The 20,596-nt window shown below is 45.0% G+C and overlaps 2 protein-coding genes across 2 annotated transcripts; one reads left to right on the top strand and one right to left on the bottom strand.

Moving 5' to 3' along the window:
• Positions 1-254: 254 nt before the first annotated feature.
• LOC119289974 (putative leucine-rich repeat receptor-like serine/threonine-protein kinase At2g24130) lies at positions 255-3,461 on the bottom strand. The gene is made up of 4 exons (XM_037569127.1): positions 3,084-3,461; positions 1,373-3,020; positions 704-1,174; positions 255-601 (listed from the first exon to the last, which is right to left on the bottom strand). Exons 1-4 carry the CDS (start codon positions 3,459-3,461, stop codon positions 255-257), a joined length of 2,844 nt encoding a protein of 947 aa, XP_037425024.1.
• Positions 3,462-16,884: 13,423 nt separating this feature from the next.
• On the top strand, positions 16,885-20,203 carry LOC119288284 (protein CWC15 homolog). Its single transcript, XM_037567920.1, has 7 exons — positions 16,885-17,141; positions 18,622-18,728; positions 18,874-18,915; positions 19,006-19,090; positions 19,464-19,554; positions 19,647-19,753; positions 19,883-20,203. Exons 1-7 carry the CDS (start codon positions 17,011-17,013, stop codon positions 20,004-20,006), a joined length of 687 nt encoding a protein of 228 aa, XP_037423817.1. The 5' UTR covers positions 16,885-17,010; the 3' UTR covers positions 20,007-20,203.
• The last annotated feature ends 393 nt before the right edge of the window (positions 20,204-20,596 follow it).

Here is a 20,596-nt window from a genome sequence, read left to right as displayed (position 1 = left end):
ATAGCGACAACTAGGTTGATATTTCCATTATCTAATAAGTTGGAAACACTTTGAGTACACTTGAAAAATCATCCGATTTTTAGGTTTTTATATGCAATAATACAACTTATTATGTTGTTTGTCATGCGTCATCGTAAAAGATTTAAGGGATTTGCTGATGTAGTTGCTATGTGTACGAGGGATGATTTTTTCTCCCGTGGCAACGCACGGGCATGTTTGCTAGTATATATCATGAATACGTAACCACAAGTACGTCAGGAAGAAGACGAATCCTTGAGGAGGGCGATCGCGCGGCACACCTCCACCATGGTGGGCCTCACCGGCGGCGAGTACTGAGTGCACGCGATCCCAAGGTCCATCAGCTCGACCACGACGTTGCTTGCTTGCACTGCCGATGACACCACGTCTGTGCCCACCAGCCATGGCGGTGCGACGATGGTGGTGAGGTCACGCGGGTGGTGCCGCCGCACCCAGCCGTGCAACGTGAGCCCCTCTTGGAAGAGCACATCGGTCGGACGCTTCCCGGTGATCAGCTCTAGTAGCATCACGCCAAAGCTGTACACGTCGCCTTCCGTTGAAGGGTGGCCTCCTAGTCCGTACTCTAAAATCATGCAACAAAAACGTTATAAAATGTCAAGAGAAGAATGTCACATGCATTTACACTACACATATGCTATGTTGATTCGATTGTGTTGTAAATTACCTGGTGCGATGTAGCCCACAGAACCTTGCAACAATCCAGCAGTTGAGTTGCAGGGGTCAGCAAAACATGTGTTGTCGTCGTCACCCATGTCCTTGACCAGCCGCGCGATGCCGAAGTCAGCCACAACGGCCGTCATGTCGTCGTCGAGGAGCACGTTGCTGGGCTTAAGGTCGCAGTGTATGACGCGGACGGGTGCGTAGTGATGCAGGTAGGTGAGCCCCTCGGCTATGCCGCCGGCGATGCCAATCAGCCATGCGAGGTCCATGCCACGTCCGGGGCCGCCGTCACACGGGTAGAGGTGGCTCTCGAGGCTACCATTTGTCATCAGCGGGAGTACGATCGCGTGGAAGTTCGGCTGGCTGCACGTGGTGATAACGCGCACCAGGTTCCGGTGCCGCGTCCGCCTCAGCACATCGCACTCCCGCTTGAAACTCCGGGAAACCTCCCCACCTACATTCTTTGGGTCAAGCACTTTGACAGCGACACGCGAGCCGTCGCGGAGCGTCCCCTCGTACACACGCCCGAACTGCCCCGCGCCGATCAGCCTCGACTGCTCGAACCCGCCCGTCGCCTCGTAGAGCTCCCGTTGAGAGATCCTCGGGTAGTCCCCCCTCGTGTCGGGTTCGCATGGTAGCGGTGAGCGCCGCCTATCTCGTCCCACGGCGCGGCACGTGGCGAGCCCAATGATTGCCATCGTGAAGCTCGCGACTGTGCCAACGACGAGCAACACCACTCGCCGGCTATGGAGCAAGTTGCGCTTCGCGCCGCTGCACCTAGCCAACCCAGGCGTCATCGACGCCGTCCCCGCACACAGTCTGTCATTGCCGAGGAACGCGTCCGCCAGGAACCCTGCAAAGACCCCGCCGCTCGGCACCTCGCCCGAGAAGTCGTTGTAGGAAAAGTTAACACGTAGCAGCGACGCCACCTTCTCCAAGGATTGAGGGAGGGTCCCCGTGAGGCCATTGCCGGACACGTCGAGGTACTTGAGCTCGATGCAGCTGCCGAGCTGCGGCGGGATCGTGCCGGAGAGCTGGTTTGATGATAGGTTAAGCAATTGCAGCCTAACCATCTCGCCCATGGTCACGGGGATCACGCCAGATAGCAGATTGCCGGCGAGGTTGAGGTTGAGCAATCCGCTCAGCCTAGTCAAGCCAGCTGGGATCTCGCCTCCCAGCATGTTGTAGGAGAGATCAAGATTTTGCATCATCACACACTGCACGATGCTCGGCGGAATGGCGCCGGTGAGCCGGTTCTGCGAAAAATTGACGAGCCCGAGCCACGGGATCATGCCAAGGGATAGCGGGATATCACCGGAGAGCAGGTTATTTGAGAGGTGCAGCTGCTCAAGCTGTCGCATGCTGGGGATGCCCTGTGGGATGGAGCCGTTGAAGAGGTTATGGGAGAGGTTGAGGGTATTGAGGTTGGTGAGGTTGGAGATATTCGCCGGGATCGGGCCAAAGAGTCTGTTAAACTGAAGGTGGAGCTGCATGAGGCTGGGAGCGAGGCGACCGATGACAGGTGGGATCATGCCGACGATGTCATTCCTGGCGACACTGAGCTCCTTCAAGTCGGTGCAGTTGGCAAGCGAGGCGAAGAACGGCTCCAGGTCGGTGTTGTTCCGCGAGTTCGCGAGGAAGTTGGATGATAGGTGCAAATACTCAAGGCTCCTCATGCCGCTGAACATGTCATCCGACGGCAGCTCGCCGGTGAGGAAGTTCGACTGCAGTAGCAGCCATCGGAGCTTCGTCGAGTTTGACAGCGAGGGAGGGATGCTGCCATTGAGTTTGTTGGACCACAACACGAGGGACATCAACTCGGGGAGTGGGCAATCTGCTTGTATGGGGATCTCGCCGTCCAGAAAGTTGGACGACATATCATTGTAGTTCAAGGCGGAGAGGTTGCAGAAGATAGCAGATGGGATATGCCCGGAGAGGTTGTTGTCGCCGAGATTGAGGTATACCAAGCGCCTAATACGCGAGAGCTCCACCGGAATCGATCCCTCCAACTTGTTTCCGTTGAGGCTGAGCTGCGTCAGCCGAGAAAGCTTCCCGAGCTCCTGCGGCACCGCCCCGGAGAAGACGTTCTCAGAGAGATCAAGGATGCCGAGTCTCGAGAGGTTGCCGAGCTCCGGCGGGACCGCCCCGGTGAGCGTGTTCGACGACACATCGAGAAACTTGAGGCGGGACAGGTTTCCAAGCTCCGGCGGGACTGTCCGGGTGAGCATGTTCGACGACAGGTCGAGAAACTTTAGGCGGGAGAGGTTGCCAAGCTCTGGCGGAACCGTCCCGGTGAGCGTGTTCAAGGACACGTAGAGAAACTTAAGGTTGGAGAGGTTGCCGAGTTCTGGCGGAACCGTCCCGGTGAGCGTGTTCAAGGACACGTCGAGAAACTTGAGGTAGGAGAGGTTGCCGAGCTCCGGTGGGACGCTGCCGGTGAAGTGGTTGCCAGAGAGGTTGAGCGTCCTGAGGTGCGAGAGGTTGCCAAGCGCGGGCGAGACCTCGCCACAGAGCTCTTGTTCACTTAGTATTAACTCGACAACATGGTGCTCCGCGTCGCAAGCGACACCGGTCCAGTTGCACACGTCCGGCGAGCCCCAGCCAACGAGTGCTCCCTTGGGGTCGCCGGACACGCCGGCCTTGAAGACTAAAAGCACGGAGCGGTCGACGTCTTCTCCCAAGAGAGCCGGGCTTGCGGTGTGGAGGAAGAGGAAGAAGAGGAGAAATGTGAAGATGAAGGCCGTGATTGGCCTGGCAACCATGGCCATGGCCATGAGAGCACGCGCCAGATAGCTTGGAGCTGGTAGTCGAGCTCGGAATCAGATGGGAGCTAAGCAAAATGGGTTGGTGATGGTGAGAGCAAGGTTTGCTGCACAGCGCGGGTAGGGTTTTATAAAGGTTGGTGATCGAGCGCCGTGCCTAACTAATTATTAGGGTTTGGATACGATCTGCATGCATGGTTATGGGGCCGGCCTGGTGGTTTGGATACGGTCTCACGGGATATCTAATCCACGGATAAGACTAACTAGCGTACAAAAATGCTACAATTAGCGTCTCAACGGCTAATCATGCATGCATGTATGTGTATGCCTGCGTGCAAGGTTTTCCTTTGGGTTATCACTTCATGCATGTATATGTAAGCTTAAGCTCTACTCCCCTTCCCCCAAAATATAGGATTTTTTTATGGCCTTCTACGTATGACTTTGACTACCTACAACTCTCATGGGGGTAGACTTGACTTATCAATGATATTCAGTATCTAAGAACTAACACTGGTTAGTGGTTGGATGGTTAGGAGGACAGTGGTATTCCTAGGATTTAAATCCTAGTGCTCACATCATTTCTGGATTCATTTCAGGATCTTTGGTGATGCGCGTTTAGTGGAAGAAGACATTCTCAATCTCTCAGAGGTGCTCATAGGGGTAGGATCTGCGTGTGTTCATAGAAATGAATGTACGCACGCATATATGAGTGCATGTGTCTATACTGTGTTCTATAAAAAATGGCATTCAATATCTTACCGATGTTTATGCTTTCCTTTGAGATACGCAAAGGGGTAATGAAAAGATTGGATTATTATAGATTCAGATTTTTCTGGCAACGTGATGTAAAGAAAAAAAGTAAAAAGTAATGAGCTAAGTGGGGATAGATATCGAGGACCTGAAAATTAAGAATAAGTGCCCACCTACTACTTCCTTCGTTTTTATTTACTTAGTATATTAGCTTTGTCTCGAGTCAAACTTTGCAAACTTTAACCAAGTTTATATAAAAAAATATTACATCCACAATATCAAATCAATATCATTAGAATCATCATTGACTATATTTACATACCATGTATAGTATTTGTTACTGCGAAAGTTTAGATTATTTTCTAAAAATTTGGCCAAATGTTTATAAAGTTTGATTTAAGTCAAAGCTAATATGTGGGTAAGTAAAAATGGAGGGAGTAAACGGTTGTTTAAGATGCTTAACGATGGGTAGGGAAGGGGAGTTTGGCATGAGTTGCTTTGTAACAGATACCTCAAATCAAAAATTGTGTCCTAGGTAACGGCAAAGCCGATAGATTCACTTTTTGGAAAGGCTTGATGAGTTTCAAGGCGGATTTATTTAGACGAGGTTCATTCTCGGTTGGTAATGGCTTTCAGATGAGTAAGGATGGCAATTTTATCCATGGACATGGATACCCGTGGATATCCGACCCGAATGGATAGGGTTTGGGTACATTTTTATATCCATGGGCAGCACCCGAACCCGACCCGATTACTCATAGATAGGGCATGGACATAATTATGTATCCATGGATATACCCGAACACGGCCCGATGGTATGACATGTATGGAAAAATTTGCTGATCCCCATATCTTCTAATGATTTTTTATTATAAAAAATGAGAAGTAAATTGCACAGTCCCTCCCGATTCCCACCATAACTTTACTCCGCCACCTCTTCTCATTCTTCTATCTCCTCGTTAAACGACTTGTCATTAAGCTTCATCTTCCTCGCCTTGTCTTATCCTCCCGCTGCTCTAGATGCAGTCGTCGGCGCCACCAGCCTTTACCTCTACATATGGTGTAGGCATGCAGCACTTCAGCACCCAACGCCACTGTCCAGTAGGAGCCCAACTCCATATCCCCTCGACCCTCCATCTCGGATTCTCCTGGCACGCACGGGTACGGCGGCGGGCCGGCGCAAGTCTCTGAACTGGGATGCAGAGCACAGCGACGCGGAGCAGCGCGACGCACGAGTATCGCTCCGCGCCGGACTAGGAGCATGGCAGCACGTGAGTGTAGAGAGACGGGCGCATACCAAGAAGTGGATCATGACCGTGCTGAGAAGGTGATGAACACACCGAATAGTCTGCATTCAGGGTAAGTTTTGCTGTTTCCTGAATCCTCTCATGTATGTGGGGTGTTCCTGTACGTGGGTGTCCAACATGAGCATGTAGCAACTGGAGCAGTAGTAATTTTTCTATGTGTGGTGTTCCTACTCGTTCCCAAAATCCCCGAATCCTCTCAGAGTCTCAGGGTAAGTTTTTCTGTGTGGTGTTCCTGCTTGTTCCCTGAATCCGCATGTATGTCTGCAAATTATTTGTTTCAACTTACAATAGTAAATCGAGCAGTAGTCAAAAAATTCCCCTGAATACCTCTCATGTATGTCTGCAAATTAAGTTTTTCTTTCAGTTTTACAGTAACAATTGGAGCAGTAGTAATATTTTTGTTCCATGAATCCCACTCCCGTATGTCTACAAATTAAGTATTTCTTGAAGTTTACATTACTAACTGGAGCAATAGTAATTTTCGATGAATCATTCTTATGCATGTCTACAAATTAAGTATTTCTTATAGTTTACTGTACCGATTAGAAGAGATTTATAGAGTTAGGTAGTTTTCATTGGTTACCAAATGAGCATTGTTCAGATTTTGAACATGGCGTGATCTGTAGCTATGTATGTTAATTAGCAATTAGGTTTTATCACATCGGTGTATTTCAATCTAGAGAGGTACGAATCATTAAGATTCATTAGAATCTGACTTGTAATCTGGGCAGATCTACATTAGTCCCTAAAAGAAGATATGGCAAAAAATAGCTTCGGTTTGTACTTACCATTCACTACAATCTAGAGGTCACAATCTTTCCAAATTTGTATAGTTCAGACATTATGTACCATGGCTCTCCTTAACTGAACTGGAGATTTTTTTTTTGCATGTATAGCTCAATAGCTTCTCATGATGGAGCACAAGGCCCTGTTGTGGTTAGCTCTGGAAATGTTGACTCTGCTGCTAGCTCAAATTCTAACATACAAGCTATTAGTGGTGTGGGAGCATCGCAAGGTCTGGCTGGCAATAAGAGAAAGCTCTCACATCAGTCGTATGGGAAGGTAATTTTGAGAAAAAAAATATTGATAGAGAATGGAAAGTTGAGTGCATGTATTGTCATAAACTTCGTATTGCAAAATGAACCAGTGGCACTTTAGATTTGAAGAGCCACATGAGCTCTTGTGGTGCTAGGCATGCACCAATACGCCCAAAGCAACAAAAGTTAAGTTTGAGAAAGGTTGATGATGGAAACGCCAATTTGGGGAATCTTATTTTTGATCAAGATGTTGCCAGGAAAGAGCTTCCACTAATTATTTGTGTTCATGAGTACCCTCTATCGATGGTTGATCATTTCAAAAAAATTGTTCAGCATTACAGCCAATGTTTAGAATGGTAGTTATGCTTATTTTATGTTATTTTGTGAGAATTTGAGAGATTATGTGGCGATCTGCACTTGTACTACGTCATTTGTGAGAATCTAAGAGCTTATTTGATGTCATGCACTTGTGCTATGTCATTTTGTGAGAATTTGAAGCTTATGTGAATGTTGTGCTATGCCTTATGTATACGTGTTGAGAGAACCCGATGGATATCCATACCCGATGGATATTCATCGGGTTTGGACATGGGCATAATTTTACGCCCATGGATTTTTTCGTGGATGGGCACATACTGTCTACATGGACATGGATATGGATTTGATATTGTTCAACCTGAACCGAACCCGATCCATTGCCATCCTTACAGACGAGATTATAGGAGGACACATGGCTAGCTGATGCGCCTCTTGGCATTAGTATCCAAGTCTTTACAATATTGTGTAGCGCAAAGATATTTTCTATAGCTTCGGTACTACAAGTGAGCCCCTAGAATACCGAGTTTTGAAGGCTGCTCACTAGGTATAAGGGGACGACTTGGTTATATTTAGTATGTAGATTAATGTCGATCGATTTGTATCAAGAACATGATGTGTTTCTCTGGTGTTTTCTTCAAATCCATGTATGTTGACCTCATCAATTATGCTTCAGTTTTCGCAAGCAATATATTTGGAAGATCAATATGCTGATAAAAATTCCTTGTATGCTGACATCATGAACGCCTATCTAGTTTGTCGCAAGCAATATATTTGGAAGATCAAAATGCCATTAAAAACAAGATATCCATGTGGTACTTGGACAGAAATGTGGTGCTCAGAAAATAGATCTGGCCAAACGGAGATAGAGGGCTCCAAGAAGTGTGACCTTTTGTGATAACTAGTCAATGTGTATGTGCAATGCACGTTAATTTGGAAGTATATTAAGTGCATGCGAATATTACGTAGGATATTATTTGCATGTGATTATGTGATTAGCACTATTTTAGCATGAAATTAATTGCACGCTAAACGTGTTGAGCGCTCGATATTAAAGCAGTCTAGGTTGGAACATTAAAGAGGAGCACGACCTCGTTGGAACTGGTGTGCTGTGTTCCATTTGAGGAGTTCTTCGCGTTCTTCAATCAAAAGGCCCTCGATAAATTAATGGTCTTTTGCTACTGCCTGTAAGTACTATTTCTGTCATTAAGTCTCTATATATAGCTCGGCTCTTTCATTGCATGTATTTATAATTAATTATCCTCAATATATTATGCAGATTGAAGATCGTCGAGTGCAGAAAACAAGAAATTTATGATATTGGGTTCATTAACACAAATATCATAGATGAAGTTCTGGTTAAAAAGCACGCCGAAGAGGCCGAGGCCAACTTGCTACAATCGTTGATCAAAAATCAAAACAAAGATACCATACTCTTTCTTTACAACTTCAAGTGAGTGTTACTGTCGTGTGCATATTCGGTTTCCCTTATTACTCGAGCGAGGTTATGGTAATGTAATTGATGAGTTATGCATGCGTGCGCAGCTTCCACTATGTTCTTCTGGAGATTAAGCTTGAGCGGGGACTAGTAACCGTCTTAGACTCGAGGCGAAAAGATCCCGAAACCTATGCGGACATGACTAAATTGCTCAACAAGTAAGTTCAATCGATCATTATCGCACCATATCGGCAACTTTTTGTTCATTTCCTGATATCTCAAGTAATAATTATTATTTTTTGTCTTGCAGGGTTTGGAAACAGTTCACCGCAGAAGCTCCGGGACTGGCGAAGGAGCTGCGATATACATACCTGAAAGTAAGTACTACTGGCTAGCTAGTTGCGCGCATCTCCCGTTGATTCTATAGCTATACTTTCATAAATGCCATTTATAATGCTTCATTATCAGTTTGATTGACCTCTATTTCTCGTAAAGTGCTTGTGGCAGGAACAAGGGAATGATTTCTGTGGATACTACGTGTGCGAGTTCATCTACAACGCGACTTTGAAAATAAGCGGGGCTACTCTAAAAGACAATATGAAGTGCGTAAGCAATAATATTCACAATTTCATTTTATTACACCATCATTTCTGTTGAGTTTCATTCATATATCTGTATTAATTAATCTCCTTCAAATTAGACGTGGCAGATGCGGAATGAACTCCTAGAACCAGATCGCATGAAAGCAATTCAAGAGAAATTGGCGGGGTTTTTTCTTGACCACGTCATCAATAAAGCCGGAGAATGCCATGTGGAAGTTGATTTCAATTACTAGGGGATTGTAATTAAGAGATCTTACATATTGTATATGTATGTAGCCAGTAGCGTCGGATAGATAATACGAAAACTTGTTGTTCGACCAATCTCTCAAAGAAGGAGAGGTCGATCGATCACTTCTCACGGTATGCATGACGAACTTCTGTACTTAATGGTTCCCTTCATTTTCTTACTAGCTAGCGTGTCGAGGGCCTCTCTATGTATAGTACGTAGCATCGACCAAGCACGGACATAAGAGAGGACACTTCTCTCTATTAATTAGCTAGCTAACACAATATATGAAACACCTAAATTAACCTCCCAAAACCCCCAACCCCCCCCCCCTTCAAAAAAAACAAAAACCCCTGCCACTGGAATGCTGACGCGTGGATGCCTTTTGGTCCCGGTTGGTGCCACCAACCGGGACCAAAGGCCCACCTGCCTGGGCTTGGCGCACCGGCCACGTGGAGGACCATCTGTCCCGGTTCATGTTAGAACCGGGACTAAAGGGGGGAGGTATTAGTAACGACCCATTAGTCCCGGTTCATGAACCGGGACTAAAGGCCCTTACGAACCGGGACAAATACCCCCTTTTCTACAAGTGTCGCGCCATCTCCTTCCCCCGCCAGCCCCTCCTCCACGTGGCCAGCGCTGGGTGCTTGTGCCCGCGCCTCCGGCCCGCATGCGCACTCTGGAGTCGAACTTGTCCGGGGACGAACTATGATCCTTTGGATGGTGGTGAAGTATGTTAATGCCCGTTTGCACCCGATCTTGTGTTCCTCTGCAGCCGATTTTTGTTGTCCGTCATTTGATCACATAGGATAGATCAACGTCTGCATCTCTAGTATGGATATAAGGCGTCGAATATGAGATACGCGGATGCAGAGTGGCAAATACGAGGGGTACCCGGTCAGTGCCTGCGGATGCTTGAGGGTCCGTATTTGCCAACTGCGGCTTTAGATGCTCTTAGATTGGGAAGTTGATTGATTGATCCTGACTTCCCCATACAAGGCATACTAAGCTAGCTAGCCAATTGATTGTGTGAATGGCCCTACACACAACCCGATTGTTCATTGTAACTCCTTGTCCTTCACTGCATCTGTGTTCAGTTCAGCTCGACGATGAATGCATCAGTTAAACCAGGAAAAGTGAGGAATACTGCATTTGCCAAACATCTCCATAGTTTTGCTAAAACTGAAAAAAATCATGGTTTCTAAAAACTGAAGTATCCATTGCCCACGCATTTGAATATTGAGGTTTTCACTTACTACGGTTTTGGAAAAACTGTGTAGCCAAACTAGGCCTGAGTGGTTTGGGTGGACAAGGTATTGATGGAGGTGCGGGTACGGGGAGGTTTGATTTTTTAGGAACAAAGGAGGTTAGCTCTAAGCGCGGAACAAAGTGCGGGAGGTGGGAGGTGGGAGAAACAACAGATCATGTAATATTGTTGGTACAAATGCGTTGCTGTAGGTGGGTGTTTGTTCTAGTGCTTGTTCAACCATGGAGCGCTCTTCAGTCATCCTGTAATCATAGAATTGCTCCACGATGTACAACTCAGTGCCAGCATCCGAGACCCCAAATTTGGCCTCGAATGCGCCCCACATATCTTTTTCATTATCAATTGACGCATAAGCATCAACTATGTTCTCACCAAGAACACTCAAAAGAGCAGCCTTAAACAGAGTATCGATTTCCTGAAAAGCTTGTGCTTGTTGAGCATCCTGCTCTCCTTCAGGTTTGCCAAGAGTGGCATCATAACAGCTCATGGTTTGAAACCACAGAAAAGCTCTCACACGCCACCTCTTATAGTGGATACCCTCAAACATAGGAGGTCTCATGGAAGCAGCAAAACCACTTGGGGTAAATTGCCTATAATAAGGTTTTTGGATTGTTGGAAATATGAGCAATTTACCATATGATTTTATTAACGGAAATACTAGATAAAGCATGACTAAAATAGCAGAGATAAAGCAAGTCATGCGATCGAACAGATAGAGGGTAAATAATATCTACAAATATGGACTAGAACCAAACATGTCTAGAGCAGACACTAGATAAGAAACTGTGGCAGGACCTTTAACAGGAAAAACAAGAACACGTACGGGACAATAGCAGCAACAGTAGCACTGGACTTGGGGTCAGTGTCCTCGCCAGCCATGTCGTCGAGGAGGTTGTCGATGTCGGGGGAAGAAGTCGTCATCGGGGAATTAGTCGTCGGAGTCCGGGGCATCCGTGACGAAGAAGTCAGTAGTCGCGCTGAGCGCTCCCCTAAAACCTTATCACCCTTCTCCCGTACAGGACTCAAAGAGGTGGAGTTTCGGAGGCTGAAGTCTACTACGCAACCTTCTTCTTGTAGACGTTGTTGGGCCTCCAAGTGCAGAGGTTTGTAGAACAGTAGCAAATTTCTCTCAAGTGGATGACCTAAGGTTTATCAATCCGTAGGAGGCGTAGGATGAAGATGGTCTCTCTCAAGCAACCCTGCAACCAAATAACAAAGAGTCTCTTGTGTCCCCAACACACCCAATACAATGGTAAATTGTATAGGTGCACTAGTTCGGCGAATAGATGGTGATACAAGTGCAATATGGATGGTAAATATGAGTATTTGTAATCTGGAATTATAAAAACAGCAAGGTAACTAATGATAAAAGTGAGCATAAACGGTATTGCAATGCTAGGAAACAAGGCCTAGGGTTCATACTTTCACTAATGCAAGTTCTCTCAACAATAATAACATAATTGGATCATATAACTATCCCTCAACATGCAACAAAGAGTCACTCCAAAGTCACTAATAGTGTAGAACAAATGAAGAGATTATTGTAGGGTACGAAACCACCTCAAAGTTATCCTTTCTGATCGATCTATTCAAGAGTCCGTAGTAAAATAACACGAAGCTATTCTTTCCGTTCAATCTATCATAGAGTTCGTACTAGAATAACACCTTAAGACACAAATCAACCAAAACCCTAATGTCACCTAGATACTCCAATGTCACCTCAAGTATCTGTGGGCATGATTATATGATATGCATATCACAATCTTAGATTCATCTATTCAACCAACACAAAGTACTTCAAAGAGTGCCCCAAAGTTTGTACCGAAGAGTCAAGACGAAAACGTGTGCCAACCCCTATGCATAAGTTCACAAGGTCACTGAACCCGCAAGTTGATCACCAAAACGTACATCAAGTAGATCACGTGAATACCCCATTGTCACCACAGATAAGCACATGCAAGACATACATCAAGTGTTCTCAAATCCTTAAAGACTCAATCCGATAAGATAACTTCAAAGGGAAAACTCAATCCATTACAAGAGAGTAGAGGGGGAGAAACATCATAAGATCCAACTATAATGCAAAGCTCGCGATACATCAAGATCGTGCCAAATCAAGAACGAGAGAGAGAGAGAGAGAGAGAGAAAGAGAGAGAGAGAGAGAGAGAGATCAAACACATAGCTACTGGTACATACCCTCATCCCCGAGGGTGAACTACTCCCTCCTCGTCATGGAGAGCGTCAGGATGATGAAGATGGCCACCGGTGAGGGACCCCCCTCCGGTAGGGTGCCGGGACAGGGTCCCGATTGGTTTTTGGATGGCTACAAGGGCTTGCGGCGACGGAAGTCCCGATCTATGGTGCTCCTGGATGTTTTCGGGGTATATGGATGTATATAGGCGAAAGAAGTCGGGCAGGGGAGCCACGAGGGGCCCACGAGGGTGGGGGGGGCGCCCAGGGGGGTAGGGCGCACCATGAACCCTCGTGGCCACCTTGTTGCTTCCCTGACGTCCACTCCAAGTCTCTTGGATTGCGTTTGTTCAAAAAATAACTCTCCCGAAGGTTTCATTCCGCTTGGACTCCGTTTGATACTCCTTTTCTGCGAAACACTGAAATAGGCAAAAAAACAACAATTTGGACTGGGCCTCCGGTTAATAGGTTAGTCCCAAAAATAATATAAAAGTGTATAGTAAAACCCATTAAACATCCAAAACAGGTAATAGCATGGAACAATCAAAAATTATAGATATGTTGGAGACGTATCAGAGCCCCACTGTCCCGACCTGTGGTGCATGCCGTAAGCCGGGATGGAAAAGATTGAAGCAGCAACACAGTGCTCAGGAACTTTGTGGCGAGAGGAAGAGGATCTTCTGGTGTGTCTCTCTGACAGGAGCGACCTCCCTTTTATAGGAGCAAGAGAAGGAGGCGAGAGGGCAGCGACGGGAGGTGAAACGAAGAGACGGAGATGAGGCGAACATCCAGCAGCCGAAGAGCTGCACCGTTCGCATTCAAACTCCACTATCGCAAAAATCTTTTCAGCTTCGGTGTGACCTTTCGTATACCCGTAGTGTGTGGCAAAAATTTAGACATCGGCTCGGCTCATTGCCGCAACCCGCGGCGCGTCGTGCTGAGGCGTGGCGAGGCGGGCGATGGAGGAGGAGCGCGCGTGGATGTCCTCTTGTTCTCATGCTCATACAAGTGGGGAAAGAACCTCCCTTTATAAGAAGGTCCAACTCCCACTAAACTAGCAATGTGGGACTAAACTTTAGTAGTATCCCTTGCCTTGCACGAATGGGCTAAGTGGGCCTCTAGAATTTATTAGGAAATTCTGAAATATTTATTGGGCTGCCCAAAATAGACTAAATTCCAGCACAGCATTGTTTTGTCTGCTTTGCAGGTTTCTTAAACCCGCTTATGAAAATGTGCAAAGAAGTTAATGGTGAAAACAATGATTCTTCCAACAACAAATCCTTTTGCCATGGGCAATCACATATAAGCATCGTTTTCATGGAGCTGAATGCTAATTATTTATTGATTTCTAATTGGAGTTAGCATTTGTGATGTTAAGCCCATGGTTAACGCTTTAATTATCCTTGGTATAGCAGTACTTGTGCAACTTGACATGTATAGCTTATGGTCAGCGTGCATGATTGGGATGAATTATTTTGCTTTTTTAATTTATGGTTACATTTCATGTTTCTGTTTTTCCTTAAATTTCTTGAATTTCATGGACTCTCGAAGCATATATATACACATTTCAATTAATTTTGAACTTAAATAAAGTTTGTGTAAAAAGAACCGAAGTAGGTTTGCATCTTTTTTTAACAATATAATTTTTCTAAGGAATTTGGCAGTTTCCTCCCAGTCCCCCAAACTCACATGGTGATTTCCCCGTGGTGCGAGAAGATCTCGGTCGGCCATGGAAATCCCCCTTGAGGGGATTAGAGCCCTGGGATACTTTCCCCTTACAACCAAATGAGGCCTAAGCGGGAGATGGTTCTTGCCTATGAAGCACAACCCATGATGAAGAGAGGATCGATCTAGGCCGATGTTGCATAGAGCCCTCCGACCAAGCCAATGGTTGAAACCAACCCGAGTATGGTCTCGACCATCCAAATGTGGTTCCTTAGGAAAATGAAACACATTATTTTTTCAGAAATAACAGAAAATCACAAAAATGATGAAGACTATGAGATGTTTCCTTTTTTTTAGAACCATGTGAGATGTTTCCTACTTGCCTGCCGCCGAATCGCATATGTAGAGTGATTGGCCCGACCCGTTTAGCCTTTCCACATATATTTTTGGAACCTTCCGGAGGGGATGGTCTGGTTCAGTTCTGATTTTTTTTTCACGTTGTTTTCTTTTCACAGGTTTCCTTCTTTTTCCTTCTCAAAAAAGTTTTCTTTTTACAGGAATGTTCAGGAATTTCAAGGATTGTTGTTTTTTAAGAAAATGTTTGAGTTTTAGGAAATTTAAAAAATGTGCCTATTTTATAGAAATGCTAGCGTTTCTAAAAAATACATTTCTCATAATTATTTAGAAAATTCAAAATTTGTTCATGTTTTAAAAAAATATTTGCAAAATTGAAAATAGTTTCGTTTTACAATATGTTCAAATATTTGGAAATAATGTTGCATTTTTTAAAAAATGAAAATTTTCTTGTTTGAAAAAAAATCAGGAAATTGTTTGCTTTTCTATAAATGTTCATTTAAAAAAAATCATGTTTAAAAAACAATATAATCATGTCCTGTAAATTGTTCGCTTTTCTTAAATATTTTTCCAAAATTGCCTGGAAAACCGCACGCTACAGTGCCTATAAAAGAAAATGCAAAATAAGGCAGGTGGCTTCATGAGTTGGCGCTTTGATGCCTCTAGATTGGGAGCTCCTTATTGGCGATTTCAGTGCCGGTCTGTTTCTCTTTCTAGCTCCCACTATGCATGATAGTGGGCTCAATCTAGTAGCCCAATTGGTGTTTGATCGGTTGCGTGACTGTTTCGACCGAGACCTGTTTCATTGTTTCGTTTGTCACATTCCCTTCAGCATGTTGTTTCCTTCTAATGCTTGTTTTAAAACGTCCATTCTACTTGAAGATGGTAATAAAACTAAGAAGTATATATGCAGTCGAGATAATTTGGAAGGCCACTGTGTGGTTGACCGTTCGAAAACAGTTCACCGACATGCAAAAAACTTTGCGAATGCCAAAAAAACTCATGAAATAGAAAAATCAAATATTCAAGAAAGTTCATAAATTTGAAAATTCACAAATGTTCACGAATTAAAAAACTAATTTATTCAAAAAATTCCACGTATTCAAAAGTTTCCATTTTATTTGCTTTTCAAAAGTTTTTTTTAGGAAAGTTAAAAAACTTGGAAAAAGTTCATGAGATTTAGGAAAAAATGCACAAAATTATTATTTTTTCGAATTTGAAAAAAGTTTAAGACCTAGGAAAATCATAATTTGAGAAAAGATCAAAAAATGCAAAAAGTTAACGAATTTTAAAAAAACTTCACAATAATTTGAATTATTTGAGTAATTTAAGAAGGTTCATGAATTTGAGAAAATTCCACAAATTTACAAAAAAAGTCCAAAATTTGAAAAAAAGTTCATGCACTAGGAAAAAATTAAACAAAGATGAATAATGGAAAAAAGTAAACTAAAAGAGAAAAAAATGGACAAAAACCGAGTGAAATAAGAAACCAAAAGCACATAAAATATTGGTGGGGAAGCTTCTGGAAGTTTCCCAAAAATGGAGGGGCTTCTAAAAAATGAACTGAAACTAATCTTATAGGCTGGCCCGTTAGGAACAATGGGGAGCGAGGGCCACCCTGGCAATCGGGCCGGGTTTGCTCGGATTGACCTGTCTCAAACCCATGCCCGACACCTTATCTGGTCCTTCCCAAACCCATGAAGCTGAACAAATATTGGGCCATGAAAAACATGGGAGTGACATATAGAAGTGAGAAAAGGCCTACCAATGGGCTAACCTCTTAATCATGCCTTATTTTCTGCGCGACTGCGCTACTTACATACGTTATACGTTAATGTATTTATTTATAGATTAAAAAGGTAAACTATAATGGAGAATAAATAATTTAGAATAATTTTTAATGTTAATCGGGTGACCTATCGGGTAACCGACTAGCGTGAACTTATACACATACCCTACCGCTAATCGGGTTACCCAGGGTAAGACCCATGGATGAAGTTGACAACCCATACCCTACCACCCGTTCGGGTCGGGTGCCCATGGCCGTGTGAACCCATGTGTCAGATTGCCGAGTTGAAGCGAGGGGGTGTGCGTCAGTTGTAAAGGCGCCGAATAGGGATTGGGCCCAGACTGTGAGGCAAGAGTCTGTCGGAGGAGGCCCATCCAGACCCAGTTTCTGGACGCCGGAGGCCCAGCACGCACGCATCAGCCCAGCCCACCACGAAGGAAACAAAAACGCGCTTCTCCAGGGTCCTCTCCGCAAAATTGCCTTCCTCTTTCCCCGTCGTCTCTCTCCACCAACGCCAGTCCAAATCCAAACCCGAAGGAGGAAGAGGAAGAGAGGCCAGCGCAGCTAGGGTTCCGCCTCCCGCCGGCCGGAGAGAGAGAGAGAGAGAGGATGACGACGGCGGCGCGGCCGACGTGGGCGCCGGCGAAGGGCGGGAACGAGCAGGGGGGCACCCGCATCTTCGGGCCCTCCGGGAAGTACTCCTCCCGCGACCTCGCCGCCCACACCTCCCTCAAGCCCAGGTAAATTAAGCTCCGCCGTCGATCCCCTTCCGTCCCGCGCTCCGGTGCCGAATCCGCGCCCCCGGTGGCTCGAATCGCCCGCCTGGTTAGAGGCCTCGCCCGCACGCCGTCGTTGGAATTTGGGGTTGGGGAACGAACGGGTGCTAGGGTTCCTCGCCACTGGAGGCCTGTGCTCCGTCCAGATCGGTCCCCGCGTGGTAGAATTGCTGGCGGCAGTTGGCCATGGCTACCTCCTGCCTCGTCGCAGGCTGGGGTGGTCGTGTGTGGCCAACTCCGTAGTGGTTTTGCATCTGATTAGGGTCTGCAAGGGGGCAATGCAACCCACCCTGCCCTGCTAATCGCTTAGGGCCTGCAAGGGGGGCAGTACAACCATCCTGCCCCGCTAATCGCTTGGAAATGAACGCGTCGACTGCCATTCCGTTGGAGGTTTCCATGATTAGGTCGATTTCTGTACAATCTAATAAGCCTATGCACTACTTGTTCGCTGCAACAACAGAATTGGTTAACCAACATACCTACATACTTGGCCTACAAAAGTCCAGATGTATCAGACAAAATTTCCCTGTTTGCTACTTCGTTAGGTGCTACACAGAACAAAGAACCGTTTTAGATGTTTGGAGCTGGGGTAGCTTACTTAGCACCAAGCGTTAATGTTCTACAGAACTACCTGAATCATGTCTGCTGTTGCAGCGTATGGAGAATAAATTTAAGCACCATAAGCAAATGGTTTGGGGTCTATTACCTGTTAACCAGAATCATGGACACCGTATATGGCTAAAATAGGGATGGCTGGCCCTGACCTTGCTCGTTGAGCTCTGTGCGATAGAGTGCTAGCGACAGACGCCGGTCGCCAGTCCTTACATTGGCGCAGGTTGTGGTTGGTGTTTTGCCAACTATGTAGTCATATTGCATATGTTATGGGCCTGAATAGGCCATTACAAGTGCAACCGGCTTTTCTCTGGCAGTCTTTGCAAATAGTCTGCTACTTGGTTCAAGGTTGCCAGGATTAGGTCGATTTCTGTACATACCCCCAGACACTTGTTTACTGCACCAGTACTACTAATTAAGTAACATACTGAACACACCTGACCTAAATAAGTCCGGTTATGTGGAAAACCCTGGGAATATCAAACAAAATGTACCCATTTGTCACCAGGACGACCAACTATTTGCATTTTGGAGCTGCAGTAGCTACTTAGCACCTTGTGTAACTGTAACGTTTAACATAATCACCTGCATTTGTCTGCTGCTGCTGCATCAAGAGAGTAAATCTATGAAAAAATTGCTTACCATTGTTCATATATTTGGTTCCTCATCTGGGGTTTATTACCTGTTAAACAGAACCTAGAACACCATATATTGCCAAACTATTGCTTCAGCCTTACATGATTGTTTTTAGTTCTTGACACCGAGTCCTTAACAAAATGGGCTGGCAGTTCTTTGATGTCTACATACTGACATTCCCCCCTCTTATGTGCAGAAAAGAGGGGCAACAAACTCAAGAGGAGGTACAGAAGAGGAATCTTAGGGATGAACTTGAGGAGCGTGAACGCAAGCACTTCTCGTCAAAGGATAAGTCCTATGTTGGTAATACCTCTGGATCCATCTGCTCTTTCTCCCTCGTTTGGGCAGATAGTGCTTCCCATATCCTTTCTTCCGTGATGTTTATCTATTGTTGTTTCATTGTATCTGGGAATTGTAATTGATTAGTTCAACCACTTTTTTCTCGCAGACGAGAGGGACCGGCGAAAAAGTTCAAGCCTGCTCTTAGAAGGTTGGTGACACTACTTTACCAAAGTTCATTTAGTGCCTAGGTTCAAGGCAGCATAATGATTTAGTTACTCTGTTCTTCTGGTAATCACAGGTTCAAAACGGGATGAGGATAAGATAGTTCCACGTGAAATTGATGCAGATGACTCTGACGTGGAACTCAAAAGTGATGATGAAAGGTCTGTTTAGTTCTTGCTCAGTAGTTTATCAAACACACCCATTCAAAATGCTGATGAGACTCTTCTTTCTGTTGCATTGCATGGATGGGGTCTGATACATCTTCTAACTGCATGAATAAATTGTATCCTGTTCAATAGGTGTTATCTACCATAAACTTTGGAATTGGGTGATACACATTCTTATGCTGGCTAGCATGCTTCTCATTGCAGTCGGATTATGTTTATCTTTACACGAAAAACATATGGTAAAATAGCAAAAAAGAATTGAAACTTTTTTTGGGACAGAGCTGTTTAGCTGGGCCCAGTTTTGTAGTTCAGTTGGTTATCTGAACTTATTTTATGTCTTAATCATCAAACTGAAACTTTTATTCAGCGACGATGATGACGACGACGATGACACTGAGGCACTAATGGCAGAGCTTGAAAGGATTAAAAAAGAAAGAGCTGAGGACAGGCTTAGAAAGGTTTGTTGTTTTCCTCTCTGTATTATCATTTTGAGGCTCTCTTTTTCTTTAGGTTTAGAGAATTAATGTTTAGTCATTTCTGTTTGCTGCAGGAGCGTCAACAAGCAGAAGAAGAGGCCAAGATGAAGGAGGCTGAGCTGATGCGAGGAAACCCACTGATCAATATGAATAACTCCGGCTCCTTCAATGTTAAGAGAAGGTTAGGACAGTGATGCCTGGTGTATCATATTATATGCTTCTTTTGTGTTATGGTGCCCTTTCCTTAGGAAAAGAATGCTGCCATGCTTTATGCCGAGCTTAATCCTGTTCATATATGTGTATGTTGCAGGTGGGATGATGATGTTGTATTCAAGAACCAGGCTCGTGGAGAGACCAAGACACCGAAACGGTTCATCAATGACACCATCAGAAGTGATTTCCACCGCAAGTTTCTGCATAGGTACATGAAATGACGCTGCTGTACACTTTATGTTGCCTGGACAGTATGCATGCTGAAAGAGCCTTGTGATGTTTCTGTATTCTGAAGATCGATTTGTATGACATAACTGTAACAGCTACGTTATCTTAATGGTGATATGTTTACCCTGTTCCTAAAAGTAAAGAACAGAACCCACTGCTTGTGTATTACTGATGCTTTGCTGTGACCTCAGGATGTTTCTATTAGTACATTGTCCTGGAAAATATGTATGATTGTCGTGTACTCTCAGTTTGTTTGACTGCCCAGCAGTGTCTTGGAAAATTTATTGAGCTCTTGATACACCAATTTTCTTGTCGGCCTTCTCTTTGGGAAAGTGATTTTAATTAAACCAGCAACCAAGTTCCTTCTCTATTTGATTGTTTTCTGGTTTGGCTAGATGGACAGTTACTGACAGGTTTAGCCGAGTAAATTGGCAGGTTACCCTTTGCCTCTTTCTCATGGCATTAGAGTCGTTGTACTGCTCGGAGATTGATATCCTGGTTCTCCAATGTTGACTGGCCACTTCTTTCATGGCTGGCCGGGAGGAGCTAGGGCACATTTATGCTCTCTCCTTGTTTATTTGGT

The sequence above is a fragment of the Triticum dicoccoides genome, chromosome 4A (genome assembly GCF_002162155.2).
Source record: "Triticum dicoccoides isolate Atlit2015 ecotype Zavitan chromosome 4A, WEW_v2.0, whole genome shotgun sequence".
Taxonomy (NCBI): Eukaryota; Viridiplantae; Streptophyta; class Magnoliopsida; order Poales; family Poaceae; genus Triticum; species Triticum dicoccoides.
This window is presented reverse-complemented; position numbering and strand designations above follow the sequence as displayed.

What these genes read in the sequence shown, in the direction of transcription:
- LOC119289974 (XM_037569127.1), bottom strand. Translation starts at nt 3,461, where the DNA reads ATGGTTGCCAGGCCAATCACGGCCTTCATCTTCACATTTCTCCTCTTC. An exon ending in CCTACCTCAAGTTTCTCGAC is followed by an intron (nt 3,021 to 3,083) that starts GTGTCCTTGAAC and finishes TCCAACCTTAAG; the next exon opens with TTTCTCTACGTGTCCTTGAA. An exon ending in TGTGGGCTACATCGCACCAG is followed by an intron (nt 602 to 703) that starts GTAATTTACAAC and finishes GCATGATTTTAG; the next exon opens with AGTACGGACTAGGAGGCCAC.
- LOC119288284 (XM_037567920.1), top strand. Translation starts at nt 17,011, where the DNA reads ATGACGACGGCGGCGCGGCCGACGTGGGCGCCGGCGAAGGGCGGGAAC. An exon ending in AAAGGATAAGTCCTATGTTG is followed by an intron (nt 18,729 to 18,873) that starts GTAATACCTCTG and finishes TTTTTCTCGCAG; the next exon opens with ACGAGAGGGACCGGCGAAAA. An exon ending in TCCTTCAATGTTAAGAGAAG is followed by an intron (nt 19,754 to 19,882) that starts GTTAGGACAGTG and finishes TGTATGTTGCAG; the next exon opens with GTGGGATGATGATGTTGTAT.